The 19488-nt window shown below is 35.3% G+C and overlaps 1 protein-coding gene across 1 annotated transcript; it reads left to right on the forward strand.

The window, feature by feature from the left end:
* Positions 1-9092: 9092 nt before the first annotated feature.
* On the forward strand, positions 9093-19179 carry LOC113687891 (cyprosin). The gene is made up of 14 exons (XM_027205421.2): positions 9093-9229; positions 10156-10520; positions 10654-10714; positions 11263-11357; positions 11469-11581; positions 11750-11918; positions 12007-12046; positions 12148-12212; positions 15152-15265; positions 15437-15501; positions 16320-16476; positions 16563-16682; positions 18465-18553; positions 18876-19179. Exons 2-14 carry the CDS (start codon positions 10164-10166, stop codon positions 18958-18960), a joined length of 1530 nt encoding a protein of 509 aa, XP_027061222.1. The 5' UTR covers positions 9093-9229; positions 10156-10163; the 3' UTR covers positions 18961-19179.
* The last annotated feature ends 309 nt before the right edge of the window (positions 19180-19488 follow it).

The raw sequence follows: 19488 nt of genomic DNA on the forward strand, positions 1-19488 counted from the left end.
TTGCCTCCCTTAAACCAAAACTCTCCATTGAGGCATGTCCAACACCATCTCAAGCAACAATTTCTATGCAAATTTCTGTTGCTGTATAACTGACATGCAACTTCATCTTGTTGTTGGTTATTAACTTCATCTTTACACGTGTTTTTGGGCGCATTTTGTATTTTACAAATAATTTTTCAACAATTTCTCCTCGATCAAAGTACTTATTCATACAAGTCCATTCATCACCAAAATCACCATATTTACCACCAATGTAAGTGCCTAAAAATACAAAATCATAGATTGCTCTCTTACCAAAATTATCATCACCAAATAATTCAAAATATCCAAAAATTTCATATTGTCAATCAACTCTTTTGGAGCAAAAATTTTTTGAATTCCAATGAAATCCATAACTATCAAATCAAATATCTTTCTATCATCTTGAGGAAATTCAAACCAATGATTTTTTCAATAATAATTTCTTTTTCTTTACATACCAAATCAGACTTCTTTTCTTCCTACCAGATTATTGCATTCTTTTTCTTCAACAAATTCATCACTTCCAATTTCTTCAAACAAAATATGCAAATCAAAACTATCAACTGATTCAAAATTTTCAATATCACCCATATTATCAACAAATCTATCATTCTCAAAATTCACAAACCATCTCCAACAACTAGACTTCGGTTTGAAAGCATAATTCTTCTCAATCGTCTACAAAAACATAGTAAATATCCTTCCAAAATCTCCAAGGTATTTTAGTACAACGAACAAAAGTTTTGTAAATACATTCTGCCATCATTTTACGCATCACTTGAAAAAAATAATTGTGCCTTCTTCTTAAAAACATGTTTTGGCAACTCACTTGCATCAACCCAACAAAGAATATCATCCAAATTACATGTTTGAGATATTTTTCCACTATTAAAACCCAACCAAAATATGTATGTCTATTTGTACTTATGGGAGTCAATATGAAAATTTTTCACCATCAATCAGATCTGTATAATATTCCAGTATTTAACATTTCATATACCTGAATAAATTTTTCTCTCCCTTCTATCTGGTTTTCCTAGCCTCCCTAGTTGATTGACCAATCAAATCCTTCAATCTGATAACCCACAGCAATCAATAAATCTCACAAGATTCTTCTTTGATCTTTGTCTTCACCTGCAGCAATCTAACAAATTTTGGACCAATCTTATGGTTGGATTCTTCACCAACTACACACTTCAGAACCAACTTTGCGGTCAAACTCAATTAATTGAATACTTTTCGGCAACTTTTTGCCCTAATTCTCTGACAGCAGAAACGCCTAGAACTAACCTCGTAGTCTGGCTCTGATGCCAATTGTAGAACCCCAATTTTAGAGTTCTAATAATAATAAATGCATATAGGGTTACAAAATTGAAGGGATAAAACAAACACTCAAAATATATGTGGAAGAGAAGAAAATATTTAACTCACAATGTTATTGAAATCTCAAACAATGAAAAAAGTCACACACAATAGAAAACCTAACAAATTCTTCTAAACTCTCTTAAGAAAATAGTCTAAACTAATGCCCTATTTATAACCTACCTGACTTGTTGGAAAAGAAACCACTTGCACAAGAAATTGCCACATAAAACACAAATTTCTAAATCATACAACTACTAAAAACCTAACTCCAATAAAACTAATAAATAAATAAATAAATACTTCTAGGCTTGGTTTAGTTTACCAACGAGAATAGAATGAGGAAGTTTGTTCACTGACCTCAACTATATGGGTTGGGAGTTCCAGAATTGTAACGGAAGCAGAAAGCTTTTGCAACAATCTGAAGGTTGGAAACGTAATGAATTTCCTTAACACAAGAATGTTGTCTTGAATTGTATGCTTGATAGAGATATTAACTGCCCCTGATGGTGATGCACCTGACCAAACAAACTTGTGAAATAGAAGACCACTACATTTAAACTTTTTCAACTTGGCTACACTAACCTCTATTTCACAGTGATTTAGCTCATCATTTGTTCTAATTCGTGTGCTGCAATGGTTAGATAACATCAGGAAGTTGGCAAGCAAATGAGCATCTATCTTCAATGTCTTTTCTTTATCCAACCCTTTATAATCTTCCAAGTGAAAAGATTCAAGAACTGGGAAGGACAACACTAACTGGCTCGAAGAAAATGAAAGATTGTGATTAAGAAATCCAATTTTGAGAAGATGCAAGATTCTGAGCTTTGGCAAACAAACAATGGGAGGAAATTTGAGATTGAAACAGCATAATCTCACTTCTGTTAAAAAATCACAAGTGTGAAAATAGCACGGAAGTTCCAACTTTCGCGTGCCATGTTCTCGATACGAAACATGAGAAGCCTCTCAAAATTATTATGCAATAACAAAACTGAGATCTATGATTTCACATGAGATGGATCGTAGGAAGATAATTTGCACAAGAGCTCATATTCTTTTATCATAGACATTGTGCAATGTGCTAGAGCTCTATCAACAAAATTTGCAAAAAGTTTCTTTTTAGGTTGCTAATTTGTATAGCTTAAACTATCATCAAACTTGAGATTGTACAGGCAAATCCACTTGTATTCCCAAGCTTTGCTTAGAACACAGGTTCGTACGGTATCCTTGGCTTGAAGAAGGGATGTATGTGGCACAGAACACTTTCTGGTAGATTGCTAATTCTATCTCCATCATCCTCGGCATTAAATTTTGGGTTCCACATGCTAATTTCCTTCGTTGATTGCTTCTGCTATCCATTGTTGTTGTACTCTCTGAATCTCAATCTTCAACATGCATTAAATGTATATAGCTGTAAATTCGGTTATGTAATACAACTAGCTTGTGGAGAGACTATATTCATTTAGGTCTCAGAACTTATGAGCAAACAATAATATATCTTCTAGAGTCAAGTTTTTGAAGTAAATTACCTTTTTTCAAATTGGATTGTATTTTGACAAACCCCCTTATATTGAAGTTCAAATGCCTATTAAATTCTTGTGTTTATGGAGTACAGAAAATTATATTTGTCTGATATAGATGTTAGGTTTTACCCCTCTAGCTAGTTTCCCTTTACCAAAAGACCAGTTGCTACTTCCTAAGTAGGTTGGTTGTAGGGTCCTTGATGTTTCTATATCTTTCAGTTTGGATGGTAATAACTATTACTCCAATAGCTTGTCTATTAAGTATTTCTAAAACTTCATTCAATAACAACAACATTACCTTGCTTCGGGCTTGTTCTCAATTTTTTTTAAGATTATAGATTTTTTTAATAATGAAAACTAAATTTTATAATTTACCAAAAATTAGTTTTTTTGCATGCTGACTCTGATTATGCACCATAATCACTTTTTATCCATGGCGAAGCTAAGACACTAGGGTTAGGGGGTTCAATTTTCAACATTACATCAAATATAATCATGGTCAATTTACAACCAAAAGGCGGTTATCTTAAACATATCTTTTTCCGTTATGTCAATTATACTTTGACATCTAAAAGTTGCGCTATAATGTAGTGTTAATTTCAAAACGTCAAAAGTCTCATTGTTCAATTTACATCAATAACTAATCTTAATCAGATCCAACACTCTTGTGAAGTATAAGAATTAAGAATTTTTAATTCATTAAGGGAGGCCAATGTAAATAAAAAAGAGACATCAAAAATTTTTTTAGAGGAAATAATAATATAATATAGATAAGAATGATAATTTCAAAAATATTGGTGGTGCAAGGTGGATAGGCATGAGAATTTAAAATATTTCAGGAGGTGCAAACAAAGGAGCAACTTGAAAATTTTTAAAAGTTCCATACTTGAAACAAAATTTTCTCAAAGTTGAGGGGGGAGGGTAAATTGCCTACCCTCAATTCCAGGTCTTCATGTGAAAAGTTCTTTTGGCCTGGTTTACTATTAAATGTAAAATAGCTAAATTTCTAAATTAAATGAAAGTTTTGAAAGCCATCATAAGTCCCTAGTGGATATACCTTTGTAATTTCTAGATGCAAAGTATAAAAAGGCTATGATATTATCTACTTGGTATAGGGATGTGCACGAGTACTGCCATATTCGAGATTGACTCGTACTATAATATTACCATACTCGACTTGAGCCCGAACTCGATCGAGTCGAAAAATTTGGACTCAAGTTTGACTCAAGGAAATGCTTAAAAAGCTCGAGACTCGACTTGATAAGGCTCGAGTTGAGATCAAGCCTTTGATTTAAGTAATCTGATCAATCGAGCTTCTTGGCTCGGAAAACTGGAGGAACATCCTGTTCACACATTCCTGTTAATAGTCATTCAAACTGTAAATGAAAGGCAGAAACTTCAAAATATAAATATACTTCACAATACATAATAAATACATGTCTTATAAATTAACAAGCTCCAAATTATGAGCTAATCTAGGTTGAAGAAATGAATAGCAGCATAAATCTTCAAAGCTTGGGCAAGTCGAATTCTTTGATTGTCTTGGCTTCCTACAAAAAGGAAAGGGGGAAACACAAAAAAGTTGCACAATTTCCCAAAAAAATAAAGTAACTTATAGTCAATAACTCAAATATGGAAGTTTCGTAATAAAACAATTAAGTTGACCTTCATCTTCTTTTTGACCCCGTGAAGATTATTACACCAATTTCCTGGACACATCAACACTTGAACTATATCTGAGTGAAGTGCAACTCAATAGGTGTCAATTATTCGAATCCCAACACTTATGTGGCCTTCGATGCAACTGTAGTTATCGGAATGGCCAAGATATCGCAGGCCATTCAAGAAAGTTCTAGGTATGAGATTCGATTTATTTTTCACCACTCCAAACAATCAAATTCATCGAGATCTTCTCCAGTCTTTTGGTGAGGCTTGTCTAAATAATCAACCAATTTTGACTTATGGGGTTCGTTGGTCTCGACTTCATCACAATATTGATCAAAGTCACCCCATCTAGTCTTCTTGGTCACATTTGTTGCTTGCCTTTGTGAAGAGCCAGAAGCCATTGGCCCTCCAGTTGGATTCGATGCTAAAGCAACATACTCATCATATAACTCAGAGATTACTTGACGAGTGGTGGAAATGTTATGAGCAGCCTCTGAAGGTGAATACAATTGAGGGTAGGTGAAGTCTACAACCCTCATTTTCTGTCTCGGATCTAAAATGGCTACCACAACCAATATCAAATTACATTCACCCCAATACTTGTCAAACTTAACTTTCATATTTTGAGCCATGGCCTAAATGAAGGGGTCTTCATCATTAACTCGAGCATCCAACACTCTTTTTATCTTCACCAACTCTTGAAGGAAAAGATTGCTGGTAGGATAATCTGAGCCAAAAATTATATGTGTGCATTGCCAAAATTTTTCCAAGACCAAACAAACCTTTTTTGCCTTTTCCCAATCCTCAGCAAATGGGCAAAAATTGTAACTTTGCTCTCTATCTTGGAAACAGGGAAAAACATCCTTAAATTTGATGGCATAATTCAGCATCTTGAAAGTGGCATTCCATGTTGTCTTGTAATCGTAAAGCAACATTTTTCCTTGTATTTGGAGTTGTTGGGTAATCTTAGCAAACATCAACGCTCAACTCTCTCATCGATTCACAAATTCCACAGAGTCCCTAATGGCTTTGATGATGTCCACAATCTCAGAAATGCCATCTTGAATCACAAGGTTAAAAATATGTGCACAGCATCGAACATGGAAGAATTTTCCATCACAAGGAAGCTTTTTGGACCTGGAGATGTCATCCGGTAATATTCTAACAGCAACATCATTGTTCAAGGCATTGTCAATTGATATGGAGTAAATCTTGTACTCAATGCCCCACTCTTTTGCATTTTTGAAAATTGAAGATGCTATCTCAACTCCTCAATGAGGTGGTGGTATGTGCACAAAACTTAGGACTCGCTTTTGTAGTTTCCAATTATAGTCAACCCAATGCTCGGTGATGACCATGTGCTCGATCTTTCGATTTTTTGACTTCCAAAGATCGATTGTGGTGATGCTCACTTTTTTGACATTTTTCAACTTGTTCCTCATCTTAATTTTTTCAACCTCATATACTTGTATACAATCATTTTTTGCTATTGCTCAAGAGATTCTCTTCCACTCTCGGATCGCTCATTTCATCATAAGATTGAAGCCCTCTACTTCTAATATGGTGAACAGATGCTTGTGCATTAGCACCCCATGTGCAGCAACGTCTCTAACTTTCTCTATGTCAAACTTTCCGCTTAGGAGTGGCAAAGTCGAAAAAGATTCATCAGTTGGCTGGAAATTCAGTTTGTTTTGCTGCTTTGCCTTTCTAATGCTTACTTTTTGGGCTGAACATCTGTTTTGATGCCTCCACATGCTACTTGTTTGTTTTGTCTTATCTCTTGACAGTTTTTTCTTGCAATGCTTGCAAATAGTGTAATACAATCTATTTTCCTCAACTTCATCAAAATCATCCCAAGCCTCAGATGTTTTCCTTCTTTTGTGGATGCGGAATTCATCTTTAGCTTCAATCACCTCTCGTGTGTCTCCTCCTATTTGGGCAGCTGGTTCTTCTTCTTCTTCAGGTGGCATAGACCCGGTTATTGAGTTAGGAGCAATCGCTTGAACTCCAGTTGTTGGTGTTGTATCATTACTTATAAAGATAGGGGTATCCAGCGTGAATGGAGTAGATAAATCTATAGCGGATAATTGTGGGATAGAAGATACCTCAAGAAGACTAATTGCCGTACCTACAATTTACCCAAAAAGTAAATGTATATACACACTTGTGTCAGCCATACAGCCACTACAAACATTCATTAGTACAAGCATATCACCACAAAAACTACCCAAAATCAAGTGCATTTAACTTACCAACTCCTTCGGCATTGCCTTCTAATCTTGAGCAACTCATCAAATGTCTAGTGCCACTTTACATTTTCTTGACAACTTTCTAGGGAGTGAGTCAAAGGTTCTTATAAAGAACTGTCAAAGGTTCTTTAAGTGTCAAATTGGGCAAATTCTTAAGTGTCAACAAGATTGCAATTTTTATACTACAATTACTGTTACAACTTTAATAAAACATCCTTAGTTGATAATGGTCAGCCATACAAGAATACAAGATTTTCAATTACTCTTACAACTTTAAAACTATTCCCTAACAAGCAATATATAATCAGTGGAATGTATACATATACCTACAACATAAGCCATCCGAAAGTACTGGGTAGAAACATTTCATCACTTGGACAATTTAAGATCAATTAGCCCGTGTTTTTGTAGCATATCTATCTCATGCCAAATGCCAATTTACCTAAATTTCCTAACATTAAAAACTAAAATGATCCAAGAACGAAACAAAAAAAAAATTTTGTGGATAAAATTAACTCATTAATCAAGATAAATTCATATGCACAGTGACCAATCTCGTTAGGGTTTCGGCCATTGACAAAAATAAAATTAACTCAAGAAAACTTCCACAAAACCAACTAACAATCAACCATTTACAGTAGCATTTAGCAAATTCCACTGAAATTTGCGCATTAGGGTTTCAACCCTTTGGTAATATTGTTTCAAGTTCCCAATTTTTCTTTAATTGACAAACATTTTCTAAGCAACAATTAATTCTAGTAGTTAAGTCGGCAAATAAAAGCTTACTTCTAACTCAAATGAGCTCTGGTGGCTGGTCTGCGATCAGCCCAAACAGCAGCTCCGATGGCACCTCACTATTCCTTCTTTGCTCTTTAGATTTTAGCTAAACATCCCTAGAGGTCAACTAGCTCTGCAGCGATGGCGTTAGAGGCTTACAGACACGGTGAGCAACGGTGATGAGTGAGAGATTGAGGGTGACGGAGATGGGGGTTTAGAAGTTTTAGTCTTAGTGGTTTGAACAGAGAAAAAGAGACTGAAGCATTTCACAATTTTTTTGATGAATTTTCCACCTTTTCTTTGCTTTTTCCCAACATTTTTTCTTTTCAGTACTTTTTACAATTATGTTATTACTTTTCTGCCATTATGGAATTTTATTATAAAGAAGAGTATCATGTAAATTCAGTATAAATTATACCTATAACGGTCATTTTATAAGTATAATACATATATATTATTTAAATTATATTACTCATTGAGCCACGAGTTGCCTAATCTTGACTCGAACTCGACTTGAATGTATAATCGAGTTACTCGAGACTCGGCTCAAACTTGGTCAAACTGAGTTCAAACCAAGTCATTGACCGAGCTACTCGCGAGGAGCTCGGCTCGCGTACATTCCTACTTGATGTCTTTTATAAACTAATTTTTTGCTTTAAAAGAATTGGAAAATTATAGTGTAACCATTTTTCAATTGGTTTTGTTTAATGAAATCTGGAGTTAAACCTATTCCTGTAACCAGTTTTGTCAACATCCTTCGAACTAGCATCAAGCCTTCTTTTTTTGCTAAAATTGAACACCCAAAATAAAAAAACCTCCAACTTGTCTTATTATAAACAAAAATAAAAGCCTTCTCTAAAGTTGTCAAGAACTTGAACATCTAGGTGAAACATCATAAACTGTTCCCATATACATTTCTTATTATAAGATAGATTTAAACCCATTTCATAAACTAATTCAGCATTTAAATTTAATAAATGCAGATTTTAACAGATTCAGATACATTTGTTAATCAAAAATTAAACATTTGAATTAATTAATTAAGTGACGATGAATTTTCTAAACAAAATTTGCTCTAAAAAATAAGTGATAAATTATTTATTTATCACTTAATATGATATACACTCAAATGTATTAGATTTAGTACTTAACAATTCAATAACTTAATAATTTCGCACTTCAGATTTCATATTTCATATTTCAATTTCCAGACTTCAATTTTATGAAACACACCCTTAGTTTAATTATCAAAAACAAAAACAAAAGATAGATTTAGTTCAAAATGATGTTTTTTTCTCCAATTCTTAACTTGTCTATTAACGAAATTTCTCATTGTAACGTTCTTTGTTTCTCAATGTGAAATATTCCAAACCTCATGGGCTACAGTCCAATTTAAGGGAAACCCACAAACGCAATTATCCATGAGTTTTCGTAACTTCCAACGATAATGAATTACTATCTTATATTAAAAAATTAGGCCACCAATCATGAAGCCGCCTCAGTTCCTCACTCTAACATTCCACAAGAAAGCTGATTATGCGTTGACTTCACGTATATTTCTTATTTGGGATCATTTCCCAACTTCCCTCTTCAGATTTCCCAACCTTTTATTGCTGTCAATTATCTGATCAAGTAAGCAAGTTTCTTCCCTTTTCTTTCTCCATAACAGTTTTTTTTGTATGTGATTTTGTTTATTTTACTTGAATCCATACTCATATGATTATGCTGCTCTATCATAGTTTTCCTAGTGGTTAGTGCTAAAGTTCATATGATTGTGGTTGACTTTGGAAGTAGCATACTTTAGTTTCTGGGTTTAAAGTTTTTCATGTTTTTTATTGCTTTTGATTACTACATAAGGTAGGAAATTCAGCATCTTTAGTGGGTTTCTCGGTTTTAGTTGAGATAATGCATAGGAAAGGGACGATGGGGGCGAACTTTTGGGGAATTTGCTGGGGATATAAATCTATGTTTGGTTTTGGTCGAGTTGATTTTGTGATCTTTGAGTTTCTTGACTAAATTTACTGGAGAATTATTGGATTTTAGTTTGGGAAAGACACTAAGGAAAGTTTCTTTTAATTCAAAGATGAGGAAAGAAAATGTTGTCAAAAGCTTCACTTTTGTGCAGGGCTACTTGGAAGTATATGATTCTTGAAGGAAAGTAATTATCCCGAGAATGTGGTTTGTTAAAGTGAAAGAAATGTGAATTGAGACTAAAATGATGGAGTGATACTAGAATTAGACATAAGCAGGCTCTGAATTCTATAGATCCTATTTAATTTGGACTCCCTAGATTTAGTTAGCTTATATACCAGACAAATGTGGAGGCAGTAATTTTATTTTGCACTTTTTTTTTCCGTCTTCCACAAAAATTTAGGATCCAAACAGGCCCTAAAAATAGCAAGAAAAATAATGTGTAAAGAGAGAAAACAAGTTTTGCATGTGGGCTCTTGACAACATTGGATAGACTCTCTTTTCCTACTTGATTGCTTTTGTGTTTCAAGATATGGATTGCTGAAAGTTGGAGGTTAATTTTTAAGTTTTTGCTGTTTCAATCCTAGGTGTTTCTATGGGGACTAAATGTGGGGCCACTGCAGTTACTTTTGTACTGTTGTTGCTTTTGTCCCCTGCTGTGTTTTCAGCATCAAATGATAAATTGATTAGAGTTGCACTGAAGAAAACAAAGTTAGATCAGATCAGCCGGTTTTCTGGAAATGTTGATCTTACTGAAGGGGGTTTTGCAAGAATTAATCGTCGTCGTGGAAATGTAGTACAGTCGGATACTGATATTATTGCTTTAAAGAACTACATGGATGCGCAATATTATGGTGAAATTGGTGTTGGCACACCTCCTCAGAAGTTCACTGTGATATTTGATACCGGAAGTTCTAATCTATGGGTGCCCTCTGTGAAGTGTTATTTTTCGGTAATTTCATCTCGAGGAATTCTTTGATTCCTCGGAATGCAATTCCTTCACCCAACCCACCCCCCTTCGCTTTCCCATTTACTTTGCATACTTGCTGTTGTTTCTGTCACCTGAATTTTATAATTGGCTGCAGGTTGCATGTTATTTCCATTCAAAGTATAAGGCAGGCCATTCAAGTACTTACAAGAAAAATGGTATCTGAAATTAGTTATTTACATCCTTTTGCTGTTGTTCCTGATCATTAATTTTTTAAGTTGTTCTCCATATGGGATTGTAGCAACTCTATATTAGGGCAGTTTTCACTTCAATTAAGCATTTTTCTTGACCGTTCTTAGGAAAGTTCATCGTATTAAAGACTACCATAGTTCACATTCTTTTCGCTTTTAGGGTACATGTGGTTTCTAAGCGTCTCCTCAATCTGCAGTTCGTAATACAACAAAAGAAATAAATTACACCATTTTTGTGTATACAAAAATGGTGAAAACTATGTTGGCAAGGCCTTTGGAATGTTACTTGATCTACAGTAGACAAAGAAATTCCTACTAGGAATGGCTAGAAGTTGTTTATCGATAGAACCCTCATAGAAACAGGAATAATCTTAGGGATATAAGCCAAAATTCTTCTTCAGCATTGTCAAACATAGCTCCTCATAAACAATATTTTGCAACATGATGTCTTGCGTTAGCTTTAATTGACTTTTTGTCTCAATAGTTGAAATTATATGGTAAATCATTCTTGACAGGAAAATCTGCTGAAATTCATTATGGCACTGGATCCATCTCTGGGTTTTTTAGCCAAGATCATGTCAAGCTCGGCAATCTTATTGTAAAGGATCAGGTAAAGTTCAGAATAAACATTTTCACATCATTATAAATTCACTGATAATATTTCAGAACTAAAATATTCTTTCACGATTAGAAACTCAGTATTAACATTTCTGTTCATTAGGATTTCATAGAGGCAACCAGAGAGCCAGGGATCACTTTCTTGGCTGCCAAGTTTGATGGTATCCTTGGACTAGGATTTCAAGAGATATCAGTTGGGAATGCTGTTCCCGTCTGGTAGGTATAAGTGTATCTCCTGTTAATTGGCTGGTTGCTATTCGACTGACAAATTTGATTCCTCTCTGTAGATAACCAGTTTACCAACAGTATTTGTTTAGTCTTGGATAAATCTCACATACAATTTTTTTTTCTCAATTCAATTCCTTCTTTGTTACATTTGTTTAGGTACAACATGGTGAAACAGGGTCTTGTTGACCAACCAGTTTTTTCATTCTGGTTCAATCGCAAAGCTGAAGAGGAACAAGGGGGTGAAATTGTTTTTGGTGGGGTTGATACTAATCATTTTAAGGGTGACCATGCCTACGTTAATGTAACTCAGAAGGGTTATTGGCAGGTGGGTTTTCTGATTCTTATGCCATTCTTTCCCTGAAATTGATGATTGAAAACTAGAATGTTCTTAATGTAGTTTCTTATTCTCGCAGTTTAATATGGGTGACGTACTGATTGGTGGTGAAACAACAGGTAATTTTTTAGATTTCTTGCTTAGGAGATATTGATAATATTGTAATTGTTGCTTATTCATTTCTTGTTGCTTGTTACGGTCTTCAAATCTTCAATTTCAGGATTTTGTGCTGAAGGTTGTTCAGCAATTGCCGACTCTGGAACTTCCTTATTGGCAGGACCAACAGTATGTATCTTATATCTTTTACCCCTAGTTATCTTTCCTATTTTACAGTCTAGGAACTGGAGTATAAGCATATCACAAAACTAGCTGCCAAAATTGATCTCTAAAAGCTTGATATTAAGGAGGACAATAATATTTGAAACCAAATTATCAATTAGTCATTTCTCCCTATTGGAAGAAATATATCTATCGACTTTGAAGGGCTTATGGTTTTCAAGTTTAGCTAGATGACTGGTGAAGCTGATCTCAATATTTAAATGTTTCTGAACTTTGATAACTAATTTGCGTCGCTGCTTAATTTAGCATCGCAGCTTGCTGTCTGGAAAAATCTAAACGAAAAGATTGTTTGTTGTCTATCTTCTTTCTTCTTCCCCTTTCTCGTTCTCTTTCTTCTTTCCCGAAAATGTGTCCCATGTTATCGTTCTATGGCTGAAAAATATAGATCTCACTTCGGCTGGCATGAGAAGTGATAGGAATCCATGCGCTACCTTCAAGAGTTTATGATGTGAAGTTCCAGTTCGTGATCATTTGGAGTACTCAAGATTATTGAAGGAATGGATCATGGAAGAACAAAGCATCAATAAGGCTTTTCCAGGGTTAGTTCAAGCGCAAAAGGAGGTAAAAGACCTTAACAAACCAGGGTTTGTATTGTACTCGGGCTTGGAAGATGTTGGCATGGATCATTGTCAAAGGAAACCTTGGGAAAAGAAGCCAGGAGCGGATCCGTGACCTGATCCACAAGGGACCAGGCCGTGGATCCAGTATCCCTGCATTTAAACATGATTTTCATTCTTTCAATGTGAACTTCTGGTCATGTCCAGCACAATGACCGGCGTGATGTCCCGGGCCGGTCTTCGTCGAATTAGTTTTTCTATTGTTAGACTATTTTCGTAGTTTTTAAGTTAGTTTCTATTTCGTAGCGTCCATTTGAGGATTGTAAGCCTATTAAGGCATATTTAACATATCTAGACACAATTATTAGTCTTATTTGAGTTTAGAAGGTTATGTCAAGATAAGTTGTCAAATCAAAATAGGAAACTTATGTTTTTCCAACTAGGTCTAGGGTTTTTGAGTCTTGTAAGGCTATAAATAGCCAACCTTATGCAACGTTGAGAAGTTTCTCTTTCTTGTTCCTTTGGGAGCGTCCTTGATACAAAGCTTGTCTCCTTTGTTCAAGTTTGGCTTTTCAATCAATGATCGCGGTTGGTTGTGGCAGTTCTATCTATCGCTTATTGTGGGTAAGAATTATTCTTAGGTCACAATCAAGGGGTTTATAGGGTTTCGGTTTCCATTCAATTATCCATAGCCTGGTCAAGATAGATCCTTCCGCTGTCTGATCGATTTGTTTCTTTGAGAGCGGGAGCTTGGAGAATCGGGTTCGCATCAAGAAGTTCACTTTATCTGGTACCAGCATAGGAAGTAACCGTCACAGTTAAAGTTATCCTAAGTTTTTTTTTTTTGCATGTAATGACTCGTAAATCTAGTGATCTGTGCAATCTATAAACTCCTGTTTAAGTTGATCTTTGGAATGTTTGCTGGAGTACATAACTCAGCCACAAAAGTAGAGGTCTAGTCCTTTTCGTGTGTGCCGTATGTGATGAAGAATGTCCTAGTCACCATTTAGTTTTTATTCTTATTCAGTGCGCGCCATTTCAAACTCAGATGCAAAAGCCTTCATATCAATCTTGATTCTGATTGGAGGTCTTTTACTCTCTCTTGGTCAACTTAATGAATTGAGGTAATTACTCAACTAGTCTGTTCTCATGGATTTAACCGTTGAAGGCTGAAAATTTTGAATTCAAGACTTGTTAACTTTTAGGATTGATTTTCATGACTGCATCAGTAAGAATCAGATTTGTGGGTGTAGTTTTAGTCTTCTGGACTCTTTGTGCCACCAGTACTTCATCATGGAAGAAGGGAGAAATATATTTTTCTTTTATCCAATGGTGTGGTGTAGAGTCGTTTCTGTCAGTTTTTAAAGACTTCTGCACCTTTTATGTTTCCTTTTCTGATGACGAAAATGACCTAAACTTAAGAATACTTCTTTTGTTGAAGATTTCAGCGAAAAAAGTGAACTAGGAAGGTTCTATATATGTGTTTCTTATTTTTATCTTGTGAGTGAAATGTTGTTTGGGAAATCTCATCAGCTAGTTCTGTCTACATTTTGGGGGTTGTTTATAATTTCTGTAACCAGAACTGTCAATCAGTTTTCAAAATTGCTTCGAGTTCTGCTTATTAATGCCCCATGTTCATGTTGGGCTGCTGCTACTGTTTGACTTTCTTCTTGTAAAAGTATATGATCCCTCTGTCCCATCGATAGAGTCATTCATCTCTTCTTTTGGCTGTTCTAAACTACTTGTCACTTGGTTAAAATGTCTAATGATTTTTTTCTCCCAATTCCACGCTCTACCCTTGCATTTTTCTGCTCTCAATGCAACTTGTTCTAAAACATTCAAGTATGGAATAGGCTAGCATGGACCTGTACCATTGAACGTACACAATAGAGTTACTTAACACATCTGGTTTCAGGAGAAGTTTGGAAGAGAATTTCAAGCTAGTGATTCAACATACATAACTTGTTTACCATTAACAACTATGGTGCATTGGCTATTATACAACCGAAAAAGGTTGAATGAGTGTTAAACACTTAAACTTGACAATTGACGAACAAACATTACAAGTCCAATACTGTGGAATAAAACCTTGAGTCCTCAAAAGGTCATAACCTACGGAGTGGAGGGAGTAACTACGTTGATAATCATTCATGTGGCAAACAAGGACATACACTTCTTATTTATTTTCTGGGTATTTCATTTGTGTGCTATATCATCATTTTGATCCTGTTTCCTGTTTGTATGCTTCAGCACTTACCCTTTTATTGCATCTTCTGCATTTAGTCAAATCGTGAATTGTGATTTGATGTTTTGGATATCCATTTTCAGACTGTTATAACACAAATTAATCATGCCATTGGAGCTTCTGGAGTTTTAAGCCAAGAGTGCAAGTCTGTGGTTACTGAGTATGGTAAAACCATAATCGAAATGCTATTGGCTAAGGTATACAAGAGCTATGTATTTGGTGATTGTGGTTTTGTTAACTCTTTTAGTGGTTTGATTATGGTATTACATGTGTAATTTGAATACACGATGTTGCCTACTGCTCCAATCCGGCGATTTTCTATTCTTTGTTTGAGACCTAAACTTTGCTTTCTCACACTGTTTTTTTAGGCTGAGCCACAGCAAATCTGCTCGAAAATTGGATTGTGCTCGTCTGATGGTTCTCATGATGTCAGGTATATGCTGCAATTCAGCTTGTGGCAATAGTAATTATATTTGTATCTTCTCATCTTCATCCTTGAATGATGTTAACTCTCTCTCTCTCTCTCTCATATCTTACTGACCTTCAAATGCTGGCATGGTCAGGATGGACAATACTCGTTCTAATTGTTATTTGAAGAAGAATCTACAAGATATCGTGGTAGTTGTTTTGATCGCTAAAACGAGTTCAGCATGGGAGAAGGATGTCAAATCTGATCATCCTATGAGCCTGAATTGTATGTGTTAACTTTTTAAAACCTGAAAAAGATAATGATTCCTGGAAAAGCTATTAATTTTTTTGAAAAAACAAATAGGTGTTTGGTGGAATTACCTCTAGCCTGCCTTTTTAATGAACTTTTATATCAGCTTCAAGCTAAAAGCAAAAAAGCAAATCAGAATGTTTAATTTCATTTTTTATATTGGAAACAGCTATAATTTGCTTCTATTAAGCAAATGAGAGACGGCCAAAACGCATTGGAAAGAAAACATAATCATGAAATTTTCACATTATCTGGAGAAGTACATAGCTACTCTCTGTAGCAACAGCCATTCCACGAGATGCACTGTAGAAACTAGTGAATGTGGAATAAGCCACAAGTTATGGGAAACTTCTGTGTGATTACAGTTGCACTTAGCTTAAGAGTGTTGCATTGTTCTTCTCTGATTTGGCATTCAAGAATGAGAGTGTTTTTAAGAAGAAAGGTTCATCTGTTTTTCATCATTTAGAACCAAAACAGAAAGGGTATATAGTGTTTCAACTTTAATAAGAGTCAACCATGGTATGTCTCTGCAGTATGCTTATTGAAAGCGTGGTGGAGAATGAGACTGACAGGACATCTGATGGTCCACGTGATAATATGTGCACGGCATGTCAAATGGCAGTTGTTTGGATGCAAAATCAACTGAGACGGAATCAAACTGAAGAAAAAATCTTGGACTATATTAATCAGGTTAATTAGTCCCTGCACTAATCTATGCTGTTTTAGACTGTTGGTTTTTTGGTGATCTTAACCTTTTGGCTTGTGTGCGAGTGCAGCTTTGTGACCGACTACCTAGTCCTATGGGGGAGTCTGCTGTTGATTGCAGTGCTCTTGCTTCAATGCCCAAAATTTCTTTCATTATTGGCTCTAAAACGTTTGAGCTTTCTCCTGAGCAGGTAATTGATCACATGTACCTGTCTCTTTGACTCTCCTTATTCTTTTCTGGTTATATACGGCATTGCTTCTGTTTTAGCTATTCAGCATGTTTTCCCATCTGTCTTGTGATGCTTGATTATTCTACAATGTAGTCCTTTTGGGCAGCTCGCAACTACCTAAAGGCTGTCTTTTTCTATAGTTTGTTCACCTAGGTGATATTTCCCGATTAAGCAACTAACTTCTGGAAGAGAAAAGATATAGATATTTCCACTCTTATGAATTCCTTTGGCATTTAAATCATTGTGAAATTCATTGAAATTTTCATGGATTTATGGACACGAATCCAAGATGAGTAAGATCTCCAAAATGAGAGGAGGAAGAGTGCGCAATATTTTCCACGAAAAAAAATTGACCAAAAATAATTGCGCAAACATTAAATTGACATTCTTATGCAAATCCTGTGTCTTATCAATATCCTTTAAGATATATACGTGATGCGCTAGTTAAAAATCATGAGGGTACTTCAAAGGAACTCAAAGCAACTCCTTATGCATATGTCAAGTATAGCACTTCGTATTTTATTTATTTATTTATTTTTGAATTTGTAAGTAATGTTGTTTAGTAACTTTAGCATTTCTTTTTGAATTTACTTAATTGATCATTATAGCCACGAGCATCATTTTCGCAAAACTTTTTAGTCATGATCTACTGGCCCATATGGTTCTTACCTGCATTTTTTTTTAGAAGGGAAAATATAAATAAAGTCCACATTCTAGTGTGGCGTTTGGCAGGACTGGTACCAGTTTTATGTAAGAAATAAACCACTAAATTACATTTTTTTGTGGGGGGGGTGGGGGTGGGGGTGGGGGTGTTTTCTAAAACCTCATTAACATGTTCACTAGTTTGGTATCATGCGGCTTGCAGTGAATCTTTTATACCTTCTGCCTGCCTTACCCATAACTTACTGATAAAACCACTGCATTGCAAACAGACCACTTACATCGCTTACATTTGTTGTCAGTTTATTAAGTTTTATGAGTTCACTAGATGTTAACTATGAGAGTTGCTTTTTGGAATTACTCTAGATGAAAGTGAATTGACATCTCTGAATTGATTTTAGTATTGTACTAGAAGAAACTTTAAAACAGGTTGGCTTTCTGGAAAAGAAGAGAGTCTACAATTATGCTCATGCTGCTCAAAATTATGGTCCAATTATGCATGATTTCATTGGATTTGATAGTAGCCAATTATAGCAACGATGGTCGTGAATTTTTTAAAAGCATTAATAAGTGGGTTGGGAGAATGTTGTTACAGACTTCCGTATCCAAAGCTGCAATGTTTGGAGCAGCTGAAGAATATAGAAAAACAGAACAATGGTTTTATATGGCCATTTCCTAAACCTCACTTTTCGCACTTTTCTACTGTTAACTACATTTAGTTTCAGATCATATTGTCTGCAATTTGTAACACTTGACTGAGGTACAATGGGAACTTATGATCAAACTTGGAAGCACTTATTGGATCAGGACCTGGACATGATTACTGCATGCGTAAAAGTTGCCAATTCTTGTTGTCTAGTTTGAGATAGTGCATGAGAATCTGGAAGAATGTGGCTGGATATTGAGTAGTCCTATTGTAGACAATAACAAAAGTAGGGTTACGAAGATTTTTTTTTTTTGAGTCTCCGTATCATGGTAAAGTTAATTTGCCTTGTACTCCTCACAATGTTGTTTTGTTCTCTAAATATTTACAATGATATTTTTGGTATGACAAATGTCAAACTTACATTTCTGGCCTCTCAGTATATTCTTCGAGTTGGTGAAGGAGCTGCAGCTCAGTGCATTAGTGGATTTACAGCTTTGGATGTCCTCCCTCCTCGTGGACCTCTATGGTATGTTCTTATCTTTATCTTCTCCTGCTATGCATGTTTATATGCTGCAGTGAGCAGCTTCTACACTAAAAATAATAGCTGATTAGCTTTTAGTCACTCCATTCCCTCCATCATTAGTGGAATGACATCTAAAATTCTGCAAGCAGTCAAGTATTAAGCTCATTTGTAACTGCATTGCTGGCTTCCCATACTTGGTGTGGGTTTCAGGAGTTGCTTTCTGAGATTTGGGTACTTCTGATTTAGACTTTTTCCTGGGAAACACTCTCAGTTCTATAAAATTATATACCCATTAATTCCTGTTAATGGTTCCCATGGACTGCAGGATTCTGGGTGATGTTTTCATGGGTCAATACCATACTGTATTTGACTACGGAAAAATGAGAGTTGGATTTGCTGAAGCCGCCTAAACCTCGTTGTTTGGATCAAGGTGCTATGTAACCTTAATCAGCAATCCTTTCTTTGTTATGTATTCACGGGTCGTTACATGGACTGCTGGCTGTGCTCATCTCCATAACATTATGTATATATAAATGCTACAAACAGAAACTTCTAACACTTCAATGTGGTATATCATAAGCAAGAACAAATCGCTAAAAAATAATTGCCAATGTGCTACTGTTAAGTTACTTTCGATCTGCATTTGTGTCTGCACATTGTGCTTTCTAGCAGGCAGCTAGGCCTGTGTTCTTTACGGCAGGCTAAATGGTATGGTGGAAGATTGTGTTTCCTCTAATTTACTGCATACGTTTAAGTGAATATAACCTCCAAAGTTTGTAAAATACGTATTAGCTGTATACACATCTCATGCTGGAAATTATGAGGTCTTACTGGAAGACGATTGGGTTCCCTTGGAAGAATTTGTCTAAAATCCAACAATTTATCTTAGTTTCCATTTCTGGGCCATGGTGTTTCTCATCAAGAAGTAGTACCATCTT

Source organism: Coffea arabica, chromosome 5e, assembly GCF_036785885.1.
Source record: "Coffea arabica cultivar ET-39 chromosome 5e, Coffea Arabica ET-39 HiFi, whole genome shotgun sequence".
NCBI classification, from domain to species: Eukaryota; Viridiplantae; Streptophyta; class Magnoliopsida; order Gentianales; family Rubiaceae; genus Coffea; species Coffea arabica.

What these genes read in the sequence shown, in the direction of transcription:
- LOC113687891 (XM_027205421.2), top strand. Translation starts at nt 10,164, where the DNA reads ATGGGGACTAAATGTGGGGCCACTGCAGTTACTTTTGTACTGTTGTTG. An exon ending in CTCAGAAGGGTTATTGGCAG is followed by an intron (nt 11,919 to 12,006) that starts GTGGGTTTTCTG and finishes TTATTCTCGCAG; the next exon opens with TTTAATATGGGTGACGTACT. An exon ending in GATTGGTGGTGAAACAACAG is followed by an intron (nt 12,047 to 12,147) that starts GTAATTTTTTAG and finishes CTTCAATTTCAG; the next exon opens with GATTTTGTGCTGAAGGTTGT.